Genomic DNA, 21097 nt, shown 5'->3' on the forward strand with positions numbered 1-21097 from the left:
CACGCCTTGATTTCTTTCCCGCATCTGTAAAAGCTGTAATAGCTCCTTCTATAGGGCGTTCTTCCCTCAATGGTCGAGTAATCCAGTTCCATTCTGTCATCCATTGCAAAACTTTAGGCACTAATTTGCTGGTTTCTACTTTAGCAGGTGATGCTAATAATGCTTCCTGCAAGTTCTTTGAATTAATCAAGTACCAGTCTAAAGTCTCTTTCTCCATAGGCAATCTAATGGTAGCAGGTTCTCGACCATCCACTTCAATAATTCTGAGACGCCCTTTTTTGACTAACACAGCCAATTGTTCAATTTTTGAGAATATTGTTCTCTTATGTTGTAGTGATGGTGACAACCATTCCAGAACTCGTATCTCCCCCGTTTTCTCCTGTTGTTGAGAGAGAGCACCAAGCAAATGGCAAGGACTATTCCAAATAGTAAGGTCAATAGGGCAGTCGAGTTGTCGACGAGACACATATCCCTGTTGTACACAATTACTAATTTGTTGCAAGGCAAGATAGTGCTCCTTTGTCAGGTGTACAGGAGTAGTAGGATCAATACCCTTTAACAAAGGCCGCAGGGTTTCTAATAAATGATTTGGTATTCCCACAATAGGTTTTAACCACTGTAAATCTCCCAGCAACTTCTGTGCATCATGCAAAGTTTTAATGTCCAATTGTAATTCCAATTTTTGAGGTATTACTTTTTGATCTGCTAAAGTCCATCCCAGATATTTCCACGGTGTGGTGGTCTGAATTTTCTCAGCAGCAATAACAAGCGAATATGCTGAAAGAGTATCTCTAATACTGTCAATCTGCAGAGAGGAGAATGGTTGTTGCTGGGCAAACAAAATGTCGTCCATGTAATGATATATTATAGTTGCTGGCCACTTACGACGTAGTGGCTGTAATGCAGCATCAACATAAAGCTGACACAACATCGGGGAATTACGCATGCCTTGCGGAAGAGTCGTCCATTCAAATCTTTTATCTGGCTCTCCACGATTTATTGCCGGTAAAGTAAAAGCAAATCTCTTCATATCATCAGGATGCAGCCCAATAGTGAAAAAACAATCCTTTAGATCAATAATTAAAAGTGGCCAGTGTTCTGGGATCATAGCTGGATTTGGAAGACCAGGCTGTAAGGCCCCCATTGATTCCATCTGTTCATTTACAGCCCGTAAATCATGTATCAAACGATATTTCCCTGATTTCTTCTTGATAACAAAAATAGGTGTATTCCAAGGGCTCGTAGAAAGTCGTAAGTGTCCCTGTGAATATTGTTCCTTTACCAATTCATGGGCATGCATAAGACTCTCCCCTTTTAATGGCCATTGCTTAACCATCACCGGTGTATCCGTTTTCCAGGTGAGTGGAATGGGGAAAGTCCAAGCAATGGCAATTACCCCAAAGGGTGATGATTAGTTAACACCACTCCCAATTGTGTTAAAATATCCCTTCCAATTAAACAAGAAACTGTAGGTGGTAATTGAACAACTGAAAACACAGCAGATACTTGTTGATCATCAATACACACTAACAAAAGTGGTGATCTACTTGCTAATGTAAATCCTCCTACTCCGGTGAGCATATTTGATGATGGGAACAGAGGCCAATGTTGTGGCCATGCTTCTGGAGAAATAATGCTGGTATCTGCTCCTGTATCCAATAATCCATAAAGGGTTATGCTTTGATGTCCATGGGTAATTTCCACCTTTTGTTTTGGTCTATTTTGTAAATCCACAGTTAAAAGTGTAACACCAGTAGAGCCAAAACCCTTTTCATCCCGCGTTTGTCCAGTAAATGATGGTATACCAGATGTCATTTGACATAGTGGTATTAATTGTGCAATGCGTTGTCCTTTTGTTATTTTAATAGGAGGATAAAGGGTGTAAACCATAATTTGTATTTCCCCTGTATAATCCGCATCGATAACACCAGGCAATACAAATAATCCCAGCATAGTTATTGAAGAACGTCCTAATAACAATGCTCCACATTTTTGTTCATTCAAAATGAGAGGACCCTTTACTCCAGTTGGTATCCTCTCAGGCCGATTCGTCATTAATGTGACGTCTACTGCTGCTGATAAGTCCAAGCCGAGGCTGCCTTCTGTGGCTGGTTGCAGACAGGGGGTGGCAGCGATGTTGCGTCGGCAGCTGGTGTTTCCGATGTCACGGCGGCTACTTGTGTCTGGGCACGGCTCGCCTGCTGCGCGCTCCTGGGATAGTTTCCCGACCGGCGCCTACAAGCTGTAGAGTTGTGGGAACTGGATCGGCAGTTGTGACACCATATCCCGGTTGCTTGACATGTTCGTCGCGTGTGTCCCTCACTGCCGCATCTGTAGCACTTGAGGAAAGGTCTCGAGCTCTGCGTGACCGCCAGTGAGCCATTTCGGAGAGGAGCAAGAGCAGCTAACACCTGACTTTGAGTAGACTCTGCTTGCTTTTGTAATCCTAACCCTAGCTCCTTTATTGCATCTACTATAAATGCCTGTGAAGCTGTTGGCATTAATGCCATTCGCTCTAATGCTTCCTCAATGGTCCAATTTGCCCCCAAAGTAGCTAACACTCTTTGTGTTGCTGGATTGCTATTTTGAAGAGCACACTGCTTCAATAGCGCCCCCTTCATGTAGTCTGCGACACCAGCCCGATCTATAGCAGTAGCTGCCCTGTCTATAAAATTCCCAAATGATTCTTCTCTACCTTGTTTAATGCCCATATAAGCCGGTAACCCTCCTGGTTCTTTAACCATATCTATTGCAGCACGCACTAACCGCATAGACTCTCTAAGCTTATCTGCTCCCGATATCATCTGTGCCTCTGTACGCAAAAATGCCCCTAAGCCCATAAGCTCAGCTACTGTCACTCCATGTAATGGATCTCCTTGAGCTCGCTGTACAGCAACTGACTCATTTACCAAAGCGTGCCAATGTGCATTAAACAGTAACTGCTGATGCTGAGTAAATATCAACCGAACTATTCCTCTTAAATCATTTGGGCATAAAATCTGAGTATTAAAAAGATAATCTAACATTTGCCTAACAGGTTCACTTTTTACTCCAAACTGACTAACTGTAGAACGTAACTGAGCTAGCAGCTTCCAGTCTAAGGGCTCATAGGCTGCTATATTATGCGTAAGGTTCCCCTGTGCATCATATTGTGGTGTATATGTAACCGGACATGCAAGACTAGAGACTACTTCCATCGCCTCGCCATCCCCCATTTGCATTACTTCTTTTGCCACATCAGCCCAAGCTTCCCTTCTCTGCTTAGCCATCTCCCCCCATAGGTCACTGTGTGCCCCCGGGATAGGATCTGACTCTTTAAGGGTGCTATGCTGCTGGCATTTCGGTACCGAGACCGAGGTTTCCGGCGGGGGATTCAGCCCCCCCGCCGGAGCTGACTCATACTGGGGAAGCGGCGGAGGCAAAGCCGGTGAAACCGGAGCTGGCTCGCGCGGGGGAAGCGGCCCCCCCCCTACCGAAGTCGAGGGTGAAACCGGAGCCGGCTCACGCGGGGGAAGCGGCCCCCCCCCCACCGAAGCCGAGGGTGAAGCCGGAGCTGGCTCGCGTGGGGGAAGCGGCCCCCCCCCCACCGAAGCCGACTCTCGCGGGGGAAGTGGCGGAGGCAAAGCTGGAGACGGAGGTGAAGCTGGCTTGCTCCCACCCCCACCATCCAACCTGCCTGAAGCTGGCGGCGGAGGCGAGCTCTTACCTCCACCATCCAGCCTGCCCTCCTCCCCCAACAGTAAAGGTGCAGACGGTTCCACACTATTTATAGGAAAATCCTGCACACCACTCTGCTGGGGACTCTTAGGCATAAGTATCTGAGTTACAGAAGGTGCCAGGGGATCATCCTCACGACCATACCCTATATTCTTCTTATAAGCTTCTGTTGCCCTTTCTGCTGCCTTTCTCTCAGAAACCTGCTGAAGCAACGTATTATACACCACCCGCCATAACTTGCCAAATTTCTTTGCTGACTTATCATCATCTAACACTGCATCCCACAGGATATCCCCAAACTTTTTCCACTCTGCTATCTCATGAACTGTATGTGGGTTAGCAAAAATCCCTTTAGAATGACCATAAGCTAATAACCCTGGTAACTCCTTTTTTAAATCTACCCCTTTTACTCCTCGCTTTTCTAAATATGAGGAGAATAGGTCGTATGTCGCTTGCCTATCCATACCTATATATCAGCGCGCGCTGTTGCAGCTCTTCCAGGCTCCTGCGACATGTAGAGACTTGAGATACCATTGTAATCCTCAAGGGTGCTATTAAAATCCGGCACCGTCCCGGCTGCAAGGACTCTCACCCAACTTCCTCGACCGTGGCGAATTTATAATCCAAAAGAGCGAACGTTCAGAATGCTGCCTTTGCCCGCATTCTCCACCATTTGTCGGAGGAAGGAGACCCAGACACCAATTGGTTCATCCAAGTCCCATTTATTGATCGAATACGGCGGGTTAAATATGGTTCTTAATAAGCTTCATACATATTGCAAAAGTTGAGCTCAGGATTGGTTAGTTACATATCAGCAACTACACCTACTTCTACATTCTTATGCTTATTCTTCTGTTACATTCTGCAGATATTCAGGACTAATCTCACCTCCCTTTCCTCATGTTGCAGCAAGGCCATCCGGCATTCTTGCCTGTCAGCAGTCACTGAATCGGAGACTGCTGACCTCCCTTTCAAGCTTAACCAGCGGCATTAAGTCAGTATGGCCTTTCTCAGCTAACCAACTCTTAATAAAATCCTCCACAGAACTCAGGTAAACCAGTTTTGTGCCTCTCTGTCTCTTGGAATAGACTTAACACTGAATGATAGGAAACATTCAGGTATGGGTGAAGGGAAAAATAAGAATATTGATGCCTGCAAAAAGAGACTTGGAAGTGGCAGAGACATTATAAACAGGGTTTTAATACGATGTGAATTACAAGCACTTGATACAGAGGGGATGATATATTGATTTTCCTCATTCTGAACTATGCCTGTCACTAAGATCAATGGAAGTCACAAACCTATATCAAGGAAATTATAATATGTGGAATTATTTATAGAATGGCTGCTCCAGGTACACATCAATTGCAGCATCATAATGGCCCGACTTATGACTGAGGACAAAGCCATCTATTACATATTGTAAATGAGAAAGTGTGCATTGCCATCATTGCTTCATTTTCCACATTTTTCATAAGTGAAAGGAAGAACTAATAGAAGCATTCTTGTACAGCCTTTTTTTATAAAGAAGCAACAAACATTGTAGAGTTTATCACTAAACGACAACAATTCCACTTACAAACTAAGTCATTAAAAGAACAGCTACAGGCAGTATTTTCCAAAACAGAGTTATGCAATGTACACCAAGGCAAATACGCTGAAACTTTGGGAATCACTTCTGGATTGCTCAAAATTCTGGGCACCCTGAAGAAGCTGAAAAGCAGCAGCACACAGGAGGGCAGCATCTCCAAGCTGCTGGTGGCAAGGAAGCATGAACCTGTAAACGCATGCTTCCTTTTTCCACTGCAAAAGCTCTGTCACCACTGGCAGACAAAGAAAAAGTCTAATGGCTACACAGGCACCTTTATAATTTTCATATCTCAAAATTATGGCATTTCCAATAAAGTCTGCTTTTGAATCACCATTTACTTCTACAGTTCACTTAGTTTCACAGCAGTCTCTACCTCCCACTGTTAACTCTTAAAAGAAGCCTTTCAAAGGTCAACCCAAACTGTTAGGATTCTAGATGGTAAAACTGAATTTTTCATGTCTACTTGTTCTTCTGAAAGGCTTAAAAGCAATTTGTGACAATCAGCACAAAGGGATTTGATTGACAAACTTTAACAAAGTGATCTAGAGAAGATTCATTGGGAAAAAAACTGCTAAAATTGCAAATTAAATGGCAAATAGTTTTTCTCTGTCTGCCCTTGAAGGAAAATAGGTTCTCTTCTTAGACGTGAAAATTTTGAATTCGGGAGGGAAAAAGAGGAATTTGGCTGGGTTTTTTTTGTATTTTATTTTTAAACCTCTAGTATTGTGTTAGACTGATAGCAACCAGCATAGTTAGAAGATTTATTTCTTTACTATCCTGATGGTGCAAATTATTTTGTATGCTACTGCCACTACTGCAAAGCCTTTGCTTTAGTCCTCAGACAATCCTATTACCCAAGTCAAAGTAACTCATTTTTCACCTACTTTAAGTCAGTTCTGAAATTCATATACAGGGCAAGAGCAGGATAAAGCTTTTGTCTGTTTGAAAGTACAGCATAACTGATAGATTTTACATTTTTGTAATGGTGCTTCAACCTCATATACCCATTTGCTTGTTTAATTTTTAAGTATTATTCTGATTTTTTTGCCTTTACAACATTCTTCTGTGACTTCAAATTACTGTTGCCTGCAAATATAACTAATGTGTTAATCTTCTCAACTTTCAAATCACTCACATGACATAAACCCACTCAAAACCATTTATATTTTGATCTACAAAAACCTACTACATTTTTTTACTAACAAGTTCAGGTTTTTTAAAATTATATTTATGTCTGTGAAAATTTTCCAATCTCCTACTCTACTCAAAGCTATTCTAACATTATGGCGATTTTATGTAATTAAATTATTTTCCTGTCTGGTAACTTACTGTAGTTTACATACTTTTGTATTTATTGGAGACATACCAGAAAAAAAAAAAAAGCATTTGAAATGCCAACAAACAAAATTTAACACAGAAAACTCAGAATTCATTAATGATAAAATATGTAGTTATGAAAGACTGCACAAAACTCATTCACTCACTGAATCACTACAGAGACTGAGGGATTTATGCAAGGTGCAATACATCCAAAACAATACAGCTCAGTTCAACACACCACATCTCACTGCATTAGTAGCACTTGTAAACTAAACCTACAGCTAAGCCATCTCAGCTCATTTACTCTTTATAAAATTACCTTTTCTCTTCAGAGCAGCTATCTTTGCCAAAGGACAAAGGGTTTATGTGGGCAAACCTACAGTATTAATCTACACATTAAGCACCTATTCTGGCAATAATAAATATGAAGGTCCAGAATTACCCATTACAGACCGTAAACATGCTTGTTTACTTATTAGGATCTTTATAAAGCCACCATACAAACAATTTGTGTTTAAGAAAAGTCCAAGATATGATTCAGTTACTTCTTTGCAGGCTGACCAAAATATTTTCTATTAGTTTTGCAGTGACCTTTGTTATATGTTATTCTAGTGTCGGGGATACACATTTTAAAACTCCTCTTGACAATGTGATTAGAACTGTTACTATATGATTAAAACTATATGATTAAGCTCATTAAAACCAATGATGAAAGTTTCTTTAGATAATCTAGCATGTGGATTAATTTTATGATTGACATTTGTTTGCTCAAGAAGGTTTTTTTATTCATCAAAGACTCAGGTAATGAAAAATCTTTACATCTTTTAATTACACATTCCTGATAATATCAGCCTCAATTTCTGCATAGTTGCAATTTAGAATAAAACATGTTTTAATTCACTTCTTCTAAAGCGCAGTAAAGATTTCATCAGGTATTAGTGGCAAACACCACCAGTCCAAACCTACTTGGATGTTTCTTTTCAATAACGTGACTAGTAAGAATTGCCATGCGTAACAAATTTTTCTTTTGCTTTCTCAGTGTTTGTGTAGATGTCGAACAAAAAATTTAATGACTGCGCAAATGGTTTTTAAAATACCCTCAAAATTGAAAGATAACTTTTTTTAAAAGCAACTGCTGCTCAGACTACTGCTCATATTCTACACTCGGTGAGCTGACCCTTGCAAGATTTCACATATCTGTCTCACAAACTGTTAATGACAGATAAAACACACCGCTGCAAAGAGCCTGCCCTGAGGTGACCCAGCAGCAGTCAGGCTGCTGCTCAGGCAGGCCTGGGCTCTGCTGGGCACTCAGAACCAGCCTCAGACCCTGTGCAGGCAGGCCTGGGCTCTGCTGGGCACTCAGAACCAGCCTCAGACCCTGTGCAGGCAGGCCTGGGCTCTGCTGGGCACTCAGAACCAGCCTCAGACCCTGTGCAGGCAGGCCTGGGCTCTGCTGGGCACTCAGAACCAGCCTCAGACCCTGTGCAGGCAGGCCTGGGCTCTGCTGGGCACTCAGAACCAGCCTGGGCTCTGCTGGGCACTCAGAACCAGCCTCAGACCCTGTGCAGGCAGGCCTGGGCTCTGCTGGGCACTCAGAACCAGCCTCAGATCCTGTGCAGGCAGGCCTGGGCTCTGCTGGGCACTCAGAACCAGCCTGGGCTCTGCTGGGCACTCAGAACCAGCCTCAGACCCTGTGCAGGCAGGCCTGGGCTCTGCTGGGCCCTCAGAACCAGCCTCAGACCCTGTGTGCCCGTGGCCCTGGGCTCTGCTGGGCACTCAGCACCAGTCTGGGCTCTGCTGGGCACTCAGAACCAGCCTCAGACCCTGTGTGCCCGTGGCCCTGGGCACTCAGAACCAGCCTGGGCTCTGCTGGGCACTCAGCACCAGCCTGGGCTCTGCTGGGCACTCAGAACCAGCCTCAGACCCTGTGTGCCCGTGGCCCTGGGCTCTGCTGGGCACTCAGCACCAGCCTGGGCTCTGCTGGGCACTCAGAACCAGCCTCAGACCCTGTGTGCCCGTGGCCCTGGGCACTCAGAACCAGCCTGGGCTCTGCTGGGCACTCAGCACCAGCCTGGGCTCTGCTGGGCACTCAGAACCAGCCTCAGACCCTGTGTGCCCGTGGCCCTGGGCTCTGCTGGGCACTCAGCACCAGTCTGGGCTCTGCTGGGCACTCAGAACCAGCCTCAGACCCTGTGTGCCCGTGGCCCTGGGCACTCAGAACCAGCCTGGGCTCTGCTGGGCACTCAGCACCAGCCTGGGCTCTGCTGGGCACTCAGAACCAGCCTCAGACCCTGTGTGCCCATGGCCCTGGGCTCTGCTGGGCACTCAGCACCAGCCTGGGCTCTGCTGGGCACTCAGAACCAGCCTCAGACCCTGTGCAGGCAGGCCTGGGCTCTGCTGGGCCCTCAGAACCAGCCTCAGACCCTGTGTGCCCGTGGCCCTGGGCTCTGCTGGGCACTCAGAACCAGCCTGGGCTCTGCTGGGCACTCAAAACCAGCCTGGGCTCTGCTGGGCACTCAGAACCACCCTCAGACCCTGTGTGCCCGTGGCCCTGGGCTCTGCTGGGCACTCAGAACCAGCCTCAGGCTCTGCTGGGCACTCAGAACCAGCCTCAGACCCTGTGTGCCCGTGGCCCTGGGCTCTGCTGGGCCCTCAGAACCAGCCTCAGGCCCTGTTCGCTGGCAGCCCTGGCCTGGCTCAGAGTTCCATGGAGCCCCACGTACCTCCTCATGCAATCCAGCGCCCGGATGAAGAAGTCTTTGTGCAGCTGGTGCCTGTCCCTCAGGATGGAGCACTGCTCCAGCGTCACTGACATGGATGTCCTGTCTTTGGCACTCTTGCAGCAGGTGAAGCGCACTCCGTTCAGCTTGCGGCAAATCTGAAACACGGGCAGGCCCCACAGGTCAGCCCTTCCTTCCTACCAGGCTGCGCAGCCCTACAGCTCTGCAAGCCCAGCGAGGGCTTCCAGACAGCTACAGCACTTCTCAAGAAGAAAACACCTTCTGGAAGTTAGTACCAGTACACTGAATTCCTGAATTTGACATGGGACTTTCATAACTATAAAAGAAACAGTTCCTTCACCGTTTCCTCACTGAATGCAGCAGCTGCCCTGTTCAATGAAAGCTAAATTGTCTGAATATCTGATGAATGAAGATATGGTGAGTCTTAACTCACAAACATGAATGTAGCAGACTAACTTCTTGTGAAGGTATGGAGTCAGACACATCTAACTTACATAGTTTTTATTTTCAACAGGTGAACTGTTCAATGTATGGCTCACAATTAATAAAGTTTAACAAATTGCTGCCATGGATTGTCTACTTTCACTTATACTTTGAAAAAGTTATAACACATAAAGGAAACATGACATTTTGGAGGATGATTCTTCCTCTTAGGAATCAATCTGTGGTTGTATCATTCCATTAGTTTATACTATGGTTTCAAATGATATTTTACTAGAAAAAGAAAAATTGAAGGAGAGCTTCTGTGCCCAAATCTACCATTTCCCAGATATAACCTGTCCTGAGAAAAGGTAATACTTTGCTTACACCTATCCCTGGGGAATCACAGCTGTAATGGTACAAAACCTCAAAATGTTTGTGAGAATGCAGCAAGGCAATAAACTACAGCAGGAATCACAAAAAGAAACTTCCCGCATTGGCTATCATGGGAGAGCTCGCAGGATGAACTGGAACATGAACTGAAACATGACCAGTGTCAGTCCAGCAAATAAGTGTTTCTTCATCTAATGCTAATTGCATTCTTAGAAATTCTATTAAACAATAAATACTATTAAATTCTATAAAAATCAAAAAATACTTAGAGCCTTTAAGTTCTTTGTGATACCATGGTGAGGACAATCTCAAAAGTTTAATTTAGGGAACCAATTAAGGGAATCTTACTTAGAATCCAAAGAGGTACAGGATAGTGAAGGAGAACCTATGAGTGTTTCTTCCATCATATAATTGAAAATTTTAAAAGTTAAATCTGTTTAAAAATTTGAACAGTTGCACTGGGATTTAAAACAAGTACTATATGATAATCTGCTTAAATAATTATGTGAAAGAACTGTTTCATTGAAGAGATTAATTCTCTTTGCACTAGTATCTTTGGAAGCCCCCGATTCATTGGGGCTATTCGATGTGAATGAGTCCTAAAAAAATTTTAAAATATTAAAAAATCATTTATAAAATAAAGTAAAAAAATCCCAGGTAATTATTCTGGATGAGTGATGGGCTCATATGTGGAATCTTGTACTTCCACTGCAATAAAAAAGTGATATTGCACAGCTACTGCACTGACAAAGTTTTCTTCTTACATCTTTTTCAATAAATAAATGGAATATAGAATAACAGTGTGTAGATCACTAGGACCAGAAATACACATTTCAGAAAGTTAAAGTAAGGGAACCAAGCAATCATGTCCCACATCATACCTCAAGGACACTAAAAAATTATTTTGAGTAATTTTATATTATCAAAGAATGGATATCAAACAAATCACTCAAATTCTAGCAGGTTCTACCAGTTTAAAAAGTGAGAAAAAGAAATTGTCTGCAAAAAACTATTACAGCACATCTGCCTCCTTTAACCAGTGAGTTTTCCAGTCATTTCCTTAAAATCCATTGCAGTTACAAAGTCAGCAAGCTTATGAAAATGAGTTTATGGTTAGTTCATCAATTTCTTTGAAACAAGAGAGCTCACCGTTGCAGCCAGCCACATGATTTCTACATTCTTTCTCTTTTTGGCCTGGATATTTTGATGAAGACTTTCTAGCAATCCCTTTAAATCATTTTGTTCTTGAAAATGTGGTAAACCTGGGAAAAAAGGACGAAAAAAGTTGCTCATTTTGATAAGGTTGGTCATATGATTGTCCCGACTAAAGAATGCTCATGGTAAAGAACAGGTCTATTATTTACAGCCTTGTTTTGGAACACAGGATAGAAATTACCAGCTAAATATTTAAGGAATAAGCAAACCTTATGTCTTTTGAGTATTGCCTTGTCCTCCCTAAGATCTTCACGTGGAAATTTGAAGTATCTTCAACCTTTATCTTATAAATGGATGGTGAAAAACAAAACCAAATCTCTGCTGTAGTTCTGTTCATCAGCTATTACAGACATTCAAAAGAAATCAGAAAAATAAAAAAAAAAACTGAGTGTATTACAACCTGCTTTGATGGGATGATTATTTTTTAAAATTAAAGTAAAAAATTAGGGTTTTGTTTTCAAATTGAAACATCTAGTTTTTGTTTTAAAATATGCCTTAGATTTTTCCATAATGTAAGATAAGGGTTAAACAGCACTTAGTATCCCCTCTAAAAAGTAACAAAGTATATTTCTCCTGAAATTAAGTGGGGCTTTATTTTGAAGTAGAAAATAATTTCAAGTTTGCTTAAAATCCAAAAATTTACCTGCTTGTTCTGGGTATGGAATTTAAGTTGAAGTTTAATTTATCCTACATCTCCAGCAAAAATTCAAGAGTAGGCAATTTAATTTCCCCCTCTGTTTCATATGTATATAGAGGAGGGATTTTTCTAATGTTGCATTTATCCTTGCTAGTTCTGAAAATCAATAAAAACATGCAGAATCTGTTTTTTGAAATTATTTCTTCTCATGGTGGCAAAGTAAAAAGAATTTAAATCATAGTTATCACCAAATAAAGGGGCCAGAATCAAGTGGAACAAAGTGAAACTAAATTGATCAATGGATTTCTTCAAGCAGAGAAAGTAAATTATCCATCCAGTGAGGGGAAAAAACCCCACAACCCAAGCCCCAAACCCAAGCCCAAAAACTTATACTCAATTGGAAGAAAAAAAATGAGGGAAGTATTAATGAAGGTCAATATCCATTCTCCTAACGTGATCCAAGTTGGAATGATCCCTCTCATCAACAGGCTTTTACCTTTTACATCTAATAAATTCTGTAGTTTCCCTTATCCATGATTCATAGTAAGAAGTACTTTAAATCTATTCAAAAAGAACTAAGTTGCTCCAGTCATACTGTGCTGTCTAAAAAAACTCACAAACAAACAAGAAAAAAAGAAAAAGGGAGGAAAACATACATCCAGAATCTGTTTTGCAATAATTTTAATGTGGATTGTTTTACCTCTGTATCACAAGCTCTGATTGTACATTAGATAATGTAGAGCACATAAAACCACATCACACTCTGCTAGACTATTACACTTATGGGTGCATCTGTTTCTTTAAAACAGAGAGCACAAAATGGCAAAGATGCTTTGAGATGATGCAAATGTATCACTAAACATTCTATTGCTCCCAGTAGCTTTCCTTTGGGTCACAGCAGAAAACGTGACATCTCAGAGGGATGACTTCAGCACAGGTACAGCAAGAGTCTCCTAATTCACAGTACTGCCAAAGGGGTTGCACCTTGACTGGAAATGATCAATGGCCTAAACTCCTTGGGTCCCCCACAGTACCAAACCACCAAATCAGGCTGATAAGGGGGAGAAGCCTGGAAATACCAAACAGCCTTTTTGTTTTCAGGTACTTACGTACTACTAAACAACTATCTTACGTTTTTGGACCCTTACTGTCTTAGTATTTCTATAAAAGCAGTACCATTTTGAGCTATATTTGGTCAGCATTTTTGGTAGGAACCTTGCTGGAAACATGCTCTTATTTTCAGTTTCTGCTAAAAGAATTTAAGAAGTTAACAAATGGGTAAATGACGAAGTGTATGTTCATCCTAAAGACAGAAAGTCAGTGGATGCTTAGTTACAAGCAAGACTATTATTGCCAAGGAGAAATACAGACACAAGAGGAAAACTAACAGCGAAGGTGGCAATACCTTTCAGGGAGTGGGAAATTGAATTCTTTGAAAGGGAATATATGAATGAGGCAGCAGGCCAGGGAGGCTGCCAAGGGTGGATCCAACAGCCTGGCAAATAGGGCTGCAAATGCTCAAATTCTGTTGGGCTTTTTGAGCACTGTTTGGAACTGACAGCTTTGGGAACACAGTCCTGCATTGATTTTGTAGCACAGATTTGGCATTATAGGAAATTATCTGGATAGGTGGGACAAAACCATCAAAAAGCCATCAATATTGAATGCCTCTCACGTGGCCCCAGCACCAGGGTTGCTGCCAGCCTTGTATGGAGGTTTGTCTTCCAGACGAGGGGGAACAGGAGTGGGATTAAGTCCTGCCACAAATGAACAAGTTTGAGAGCTTCCCTTTTTTCCCAGGGGGCTGGTTTAAAAGGCACATTTCTCCAAGGCAAAAGACTGACTCTGTATACTGGCAGGGAGCTACTGGGAAGGGCAGTGGAACCAAAAGATGCTTTATGTTCCACAAAAAATTGTATAAAGAAGAGACTGAGTTCTTAAAGGTAAAGAAAAAAAGCAAGAAAGTTATAATAACCAGAAAATACACGATGAACTAGACACAATTAGTTCTCAAAAGCCTTCACAGTCTGAAAGAAGTCCAGGAACTGTGTGGCTCACTAATAATCCTTCAGGAAGGCAGTACAAGTTTAAATTGTGTTAATGAAAAGTAGCCAATACTGTCTGCATGCAAATTTTTGCTTTTATAAAATAAAATCCATTTATGAGGTAGCAGATCTACCTTAGTCCTAACCTGCATGAGGTTAGTTTTTCGAGGATGTTTTCTTAGCAAGATTCCCCTCAATTAATCACCCAACTTATTGTATGAGTTTCTCTGTAGACATCCTGGAAATAAATACTAGGTCTGTGGGGGGATGGATGGGCATCCTGCCCATCATTTAGGAAGGGCTTTTGTTTCTGTCAAAATGATTAACAAATTAAAATCATCCTGATATAAGAGATAAACATGTATACATACGCATGTGATTTATTAAAGTTTTACATAGCATTTAAACATCAGGCAGTTAAATCTCCCACATTTGGGACTATAGTTTGGGCATTAAAACTAACAGGATTCGATTGATGCAGATGTTTTCTTCAGTCCTTGCTTCTGGCAATCAGAGTAACAGCATAGTAATGCTTATGTTTATAATACAGAAGTTCTATAGAAGTGGAATACAGGGCCTATTCCAATGAAACCTTGTCGTTCATATAATGATGATGTGGCTCATTGCTTGTATTTGATCTGCAGATTTCTCCATGGTTCACCAAACCTCAACATATTTTCAGAATAAGAACAGAGGGTATGACTGAAGCTGATGAAATTGCCCACCAAGTATTTATGTAAAAATACAGTAGGTACAGACTGTCCTCTACATGAAATATTAACAAACTTATTATTTTAATAACTTAAAATAGCTGTTCAGTTCATCATTCCTCTGTTTCATTTTCTCTGTAGTTTCTGCTGTGGCACAAGGCCTGAAATCACTCCTGAGACCAGCAGGGTCATGTACAGGTACAAAATGTTTAAATTTATGGAACAAGTTATGGGATTCTGCTAATATTACTGTCTTATAACCTTCTACCTACTCAAAGCTTTTCAAACCGATTTGGACATTGCATTATTTTGTACTCACAATCAGGAGGCATTTTTTCTGTAAATAACTTGTAATATTCTTTGAGAAGCTCTAAGTTTTCCTGGTTAATGTTTTCCTGCAAAGTGGTATCTCCAAACCTATGAAAATACACAATAAATTATGAAAAAAACCCAAAACCCACAAACAACAACAAAAGATAAATTATCCTTCATAGTTATTTCTTTGCATAAAGAAATAACTTTGGTGCTAAATGCATTAGATTTTGTCAAACATGCAGTAGTTAAGTTCTTGTATGCTTTGGAATTAATTTTTGGAAATGAGATCATCGCTGATGCATACTTCTTCCAAAACTTTATTAACAAAGCAATCTATTTACAAACATGCAATAAGGCACTTATTCTTTTCCCCTCACAAATCGTGAATAAATGGAAAGGCACTTTGGGGGAATTCCAATTCCAAAAATTGGGTACCACAGGCAGAGAACACCAACTCTCCATCTCTTAGTGCTGCTACTGCTTAAGCATACCAATTTCTGTAAGAGCTGGATAATATGGAAGTGACACAAGATGGAAGAGAAGCTTATCTACAAAATAACTGTAGCTATAAAAACAAATATCTTTCTCTCTGAGACCAAGATTTCTACAACAGCCACATTTCACATGCCAAGAAACTAAATCTCACGGTACTACAGGAGATATGATTGTAAAGACACGAATGTCCCCATGACAATTAGGGCCAAAGTTTTGAAATTCATCTTCAGAATAGATTTGAAAAGGGAATGGAGGAGTACAGGAAGAGAGGCATGGGCAGATAAGTGAGAAACTCAGAGAGAAGGGGACACAGATCAGAAGATACCAAATATGCTGCTAAATTGGGAACAAGGGAAGCAAATATTTCAACAGGCCACAGGGAGAAGATGTAACTACTTCCTTAGTAGCCATTGCTGCACTGTCACATGAGAACATTTCTTTTAAATCGGAAACATTCTCAAGTGTATTCTATCAAAAAACAAATTAAAAGATTTTTTTTCTAATACAGTAACATTTCCTAGAAATTTGCCACGAAAGTGTTTTTATATTCTCAGGTTCTTTATCCCACAAACCCCTCCATGTTTTTAGCCATAAATCGTGTGTGGTGTTTTCAGTCTCAAAAACAAATGTACAACTTTAGGAGTTAAGCAGCATTTTGAATTAAGACAAAAGCAGACTGTAACTGCATGCATTAAAGCTGCTTCTGCATTGAACTTATTTTCTTGGCAGATATTAGTACATATCCATATTTATAAATATGCAGTTATTTTGTTTTCTCCTATGGCTTTCTTTGCACACAATGTAAAATGACCACTGGGAACAACACTTCCTGCCACTTCACTTGCAAGCCAGGCATCTTTTCATACCAACTCCTCTACAAGCCCCCAGGTAATCAGGCTATTTCTAAATGTTGTCAAATTTTTCCTCAGACTATTCATAACTCAGTCCTTCCTGCCTATCTCACTCGTGTAAGCTCCCACCAGCCTGCTTCTTGCTTACCACATCATGTCTTACCTCTTATTTTTTGAGTGTCCCACTCAGAACTGTCATGACTGATTTTGTTGGTTTTGCACATTATGAGTTTGGCCACGTCACTCCTCTCAGCACTTTTCTCTTTATGTCATCAGAATAACCTATTTTCATTTTCAAGAAGTTTCCAAGTTCTCTAACCAGCTATCCAGCTCTTTCACAGTAAAATGCCAGATTTTACTGTCTTTAGATTCAGTCTATGTCTCCCATTTCAACTTTCTGCCTAAATTTTCTCACATACCACCACTCAACTTGGAGAAGTGTCCCATAAACATTCACAAAGCTACCTAATGACATTCTTTAGTAGACTTCTTTAAAAGACTGGGTTTACTTGGCTGTCTACAGTGAACAGGAGATAAAATCCTGTGGTGTTTAACTTCTTGCCTATTACCCAGGTTAAGGATTTTCACTGTCTCCCTCCATTACTCCAGCTACAGCTTTGCTATAAGCTTTTGGCTTAGAGCAAATGCAACCTCAAGATAAGCATTAGGTATTTTGGACGCTCTGTTAATAAAAGCAGCTAAAAGAAAAGAAGTTTTAACAAAGTAGCTGTCTGTATTGACATCTTGACTTCTACTTTGCCGTTTTAGCCCTGCACAAATGTGGTAATTTAACATGACTGACAGATACCCTTCTCTTGGAAGAGAAAATTAATACGTTGGTGAATCCATGACTATTATTATACTAATTAATTAGTTTCCAGCAATCTGTTGCAGAGGAGTACTAATTTCTCTAGCTTATCACTTGTTTGGTCTCTTCAAACCCATCTTCAAGATGTAAGAATTTTGAATTTTCAAACTTGTGTGAGAATTTCAGAGTACTGCATACAACCAAAATTCTGCATCTGAAATAGAAATCCATTTTGCACCTGTATCCAAGAGAAACATGGCACCAACTCTGTGAAACGGAGCCCTGCTTATGATCTTATCTTCATCTGGACTTTTTCACTGTTCTACATTGCTTCATAGCTTGTGTTTATTTCCTTTAATACCTTTGAAAATACACACTGAGTCAATGTGAGATTGTCTAAGAGCAAATAACAAAGAAGATTTGTTTCTAATCCTGAGAGATAGCCTGTACCAGCATGGAGTACTTGGACAGAAAATGCAACGTGACTTTTCCTTACCTCTCTGCCAGTGTTTGCTGCTCATTGATTCCAACATTAAAGAGCACTGGATACATGCGAAGCAGCTTTCCCTCGTTAATCTCTTGTGGCAGCAGCTCAAACATCTTTGCTGGGAGCTGGACCTCTATAATGTAATGTTCACTAGCAACAATGAAAACAAGAGTGAGGATGGGGTTCTTGAATGTCAGGAAAAGTTTCTTCAGCCAGAGAATGGTTGAGCAGGTTGAACTGGCTCCCCTGGGAAGTGTCACAGCACCAAGCCTCACAGAGTTCAAGAAGCATCTGAACTCTCAGGCACGGGGTGTGATTCTTGGGAAGCCCTGTGCAAGGCCAGGAGTTGCACTTGATGATGCATATGGGTCCCTTCTAACTCAAAATATTCTGTGATTCTGTAAAGAATGTTCCAAAAGCGCCTCTAATAAAAGAATGGCCTCTAATAAAAGCATGTGAGCTCCTGAACAGAATTTCACCTCCCCTGGGTGGCTGGTGTCTACCACCCACACCAGATGATCAGTGCACTGCTAGACAGTGCCACACACTTTGGATTGATTTGTTTGTGCACACAGAATGTCAGGTTTAAGCACTTTCCTAGAAAAAACAATTACAAGTAAATATGCTGACTCTTCAAGATAAGAATTTGTAGTTTGATTTTTCTGTCTTGCATTTCTACAGTCTTTCACTCTCATTTATTGAGCCATACCATATAACAACCAAAATAAAAATGGAGGGTTTCTAAAAAAATTATTAGAAAATAACTAGATTTTCACCTTTTCATCTTTTCTTTTTACGGTTCACTTCCAATGCTGTTTGATAGGAGCAGTCTTATCACAGCTCTAAGAGGAATGGCACTCCTCCACATAAACCTTGTAGATTTTATTTTTAAATTTTTTTTAATTTTAATTATTCCCAATGTATTGCCTATCATATTCCAGCCTTCCTGTTATTTATTCAATCCCTTCTCAGAAAGCCCATATGATGAGAGTGAATCATCCAGATTAATTAAGTAAATCAGTGGTGAAAGCCCCCTTCAGAGGAAACATATATTTTCTAAAAGTTCCTGCTTTTAGCTGAATTTAATTTACAGTCATCTTAAGAGCAATGATACTATTAAGGAAGTGATTTTTGCAAAATAAAACTATTTGGAGCTTCAGACTAGAATAATAATAAAGATGAAAAATCCATTCCAATCTTGTTAACCCTCAAATAGCCAAAATAAACGGACTATTGCAGTTTATGTCCTGACATTCAGCAGTACTCACGTGAGATTCATAAAGGATAAGTGATTTTGTGCAAGGATTTCTGAGACTGCCTATGTCCTGTGTGATTTTCAGCAGCTAAAAAAGGCTTCCATTTTTAAAAGTGACTACTAAGTTTTTAATACTAAGTGGCATCAGAGTTTTTTGGTTTCCATCTTAAAAACAATCAAGGCCTAACTCTTGGAACTGCAGTTTCATTTCTCATGCTGAAATACAAATTCAGGACATTCAAAAGCAAAGTTTCTCAGTTAGAGACCACATTTGTAAACAATGGCCTTGTCACTTGTCCAGGGTTCAGTATCCATGTGTGAATAATGCACCAGCAGCTCTGCACAACACAGACGCTGCTCAGATTAATCTGTATTAGTAACTGGAACTTCAGCTTTTTATCAGGAGAGTAACCCAGAGCCTACTGGCTTTTAGAATCCCTACTAACTCACCTTCTAAAAAGTAAAACAATGCACTTGCAATAAAACAGAACTCAGCAACAAGAAAACCATTAGACGGGTTTCATGGGCTACAGATTAAAACTGCAGCTCAGTTTCCTGGGCTCCAAGAAACAAAGTTCTTACCGCCTTCCACTTATAATAGGCAAAAAATCTTCTGACTTGGCTTCAATTACTCTAAACATTACTTTCTGCAAATCTGAAATGCCCACAGCCATGTCTTCGAGCATCCCTGCTTCTTCACCTACATGAAAAGATTAAAGAGACTATTAACAGAGTTGGCAGATCAGTCACTGTATAGGTCAGGGCAAAGCAATATATTTTCCAGTCTGTGCATCTAAAAATCACAGTTCTAAATCCACATTACAGTAACCTACATAAAACCAGACTCATTTCTTGAACTGCTGACAATTCTGTGCCCTAAATGGTAACCATGAGTATTAAGCAATTCTGAAAATCAGCCTGCTCTATATAGACATAAAATAACCTCAGAAAAGCCATTTTTGTCTATTCTGAAAGTTTTCAAAAGGCTTTCCTGCTGATGGAGGACAAAGGTTTTGAGAATAAAAACAAGCATCATGTAAAATGGAGAAGACAGCTATCTCCAAATGAGCAACTGCATAATAAAGCTGCACAAATGCTAAATTCCTCTACTTTAGTCAAAATCTCTGATTCAGGGAATGATTCCAATAGATCTAGTTCAAAGTTTGAAACATAAGGCAATTTCTCCCTCCAAATTTCCTTTTTAATGCATATCAAATAATGGCATGTGTAACAAACTATGAAACTGTTTTCAGGCTATCTTCACATTATCAGCACTGGGGATCAGGGCCGAGGCTGATAAAAGCAGTAAGTGTTTAAATCTTCCGTTTGCATTAGTTTTATAAACCTGCTATTTTGGGTCAGGTCTGCATGGAACAATAAGCAGGCCGTGTTCTCTGAGAAACTCAGAATGAAACAGATTAATAACTTTTGCTGCAGAATTAACAACACAGTGTCAATGACTTCAGCTGTGCTATTATGTGCAAGTCTACTGTCTTGTAAGGACAAGATTTGATTCAGCAAGCCAAATAAGAGGCTTGCTGAGGTTAAAATAAGAACTTCCTGGGTAACTTCTGGGCAGGGAACATAAGGAACTTTGTCCAAGAGCAATACTTACTGTATGTGCTAAGGAGTCCTTCATACTGCACCAGCAATCCAACAGTGTGAAGCTGTTGTAAAAATCCTTGATCATGTAAACCTGTGTGCAATTTGATTGCAAAACCACAGACCAATCCAGCGAGTTGTAAAGATAATTAAAACATGTGCAAGAGTGTTACAAGACAAACAGATACAAGACATTTCAACTGTTACAAGACAAACAGTTAAAATGAGGCTTGCCATCATTATACACAACAGAGGTAGCACCTACATATTTGAGAAATCAGCATAGGTATTTCTGTTTAGTGACTAAGTACATGATTTCATAATAATGTATTTTGATGGGTTTTTTGGGGGTGTATAAAGTAGTGAAATATTCTGTTAAGGTATATTAGATAAGCTTAATTTGTTTTGTATCATTGTGTGTTATTTACACTGACATAAATAAGACCAGAACCTCACTTGGCAGGCTTCAAACATGCAAGACTGTGAATTAAA

The 21097-nt window shown here is 40.7% G+C and overlaps 1 protein-coding gene across 1 annotated transcript in view; it reads right to left on the reverse strand.

Annotated features, from left to right (window-relative positions):
- Nucleotides 1-9359: 9359 nt before the first annotated feature.
- The window catches only part of LOC128949464 (inositol polyphosphate 4-phosphatase type II-like), a gene marked incomplete at both ends in the record, with an annotated part of 72879 nt that continues 61141 nt past the window's right edge, over nucleotides 9360-21097 (reverse strand). The window contains 6 exons of the mRNA XM_054294322.1: nucleotides 9360-9509; nucleotides 11335-11447; nucleotides 15112-15209; nucleotides 17758-17898; nucleotides 19586-19703; nucleotides 20619-20743. Of these exons, the coding sequence (XP_054150297.1) occupies nucleotides 9360-9509; nucleotides 11335-11447; nucleotides 15112-15209; nucleotides 17758-17898; nucleotides 19586-19703; nucleotides 20619-20743 (745 nt within the window). The remainder of the gene's footprint in view (nucleotides 9510-11334; nucleotides 11448-15111; nucleotides 15210-17757; nucleotides 17899-19585; nucleotides 19704-20618; nucleotides 20744-21097) is intronic.

This window comes from Melozone crissalis, unplaced genomic scaffold, assembly GCF_028551555.1.
Source record: "Melozone crissalis strain CALT ecotype California unplaced genomic scaffold, PUWL_Pcris_2 ptg000237l_1, whole genome shotgun sequence".
Lineage (NCBI taxonomy): Eukaryota > Metazoa > Chordata > Aves > Passeriformes > Passerellidae > Melozone > Melozone crissalis.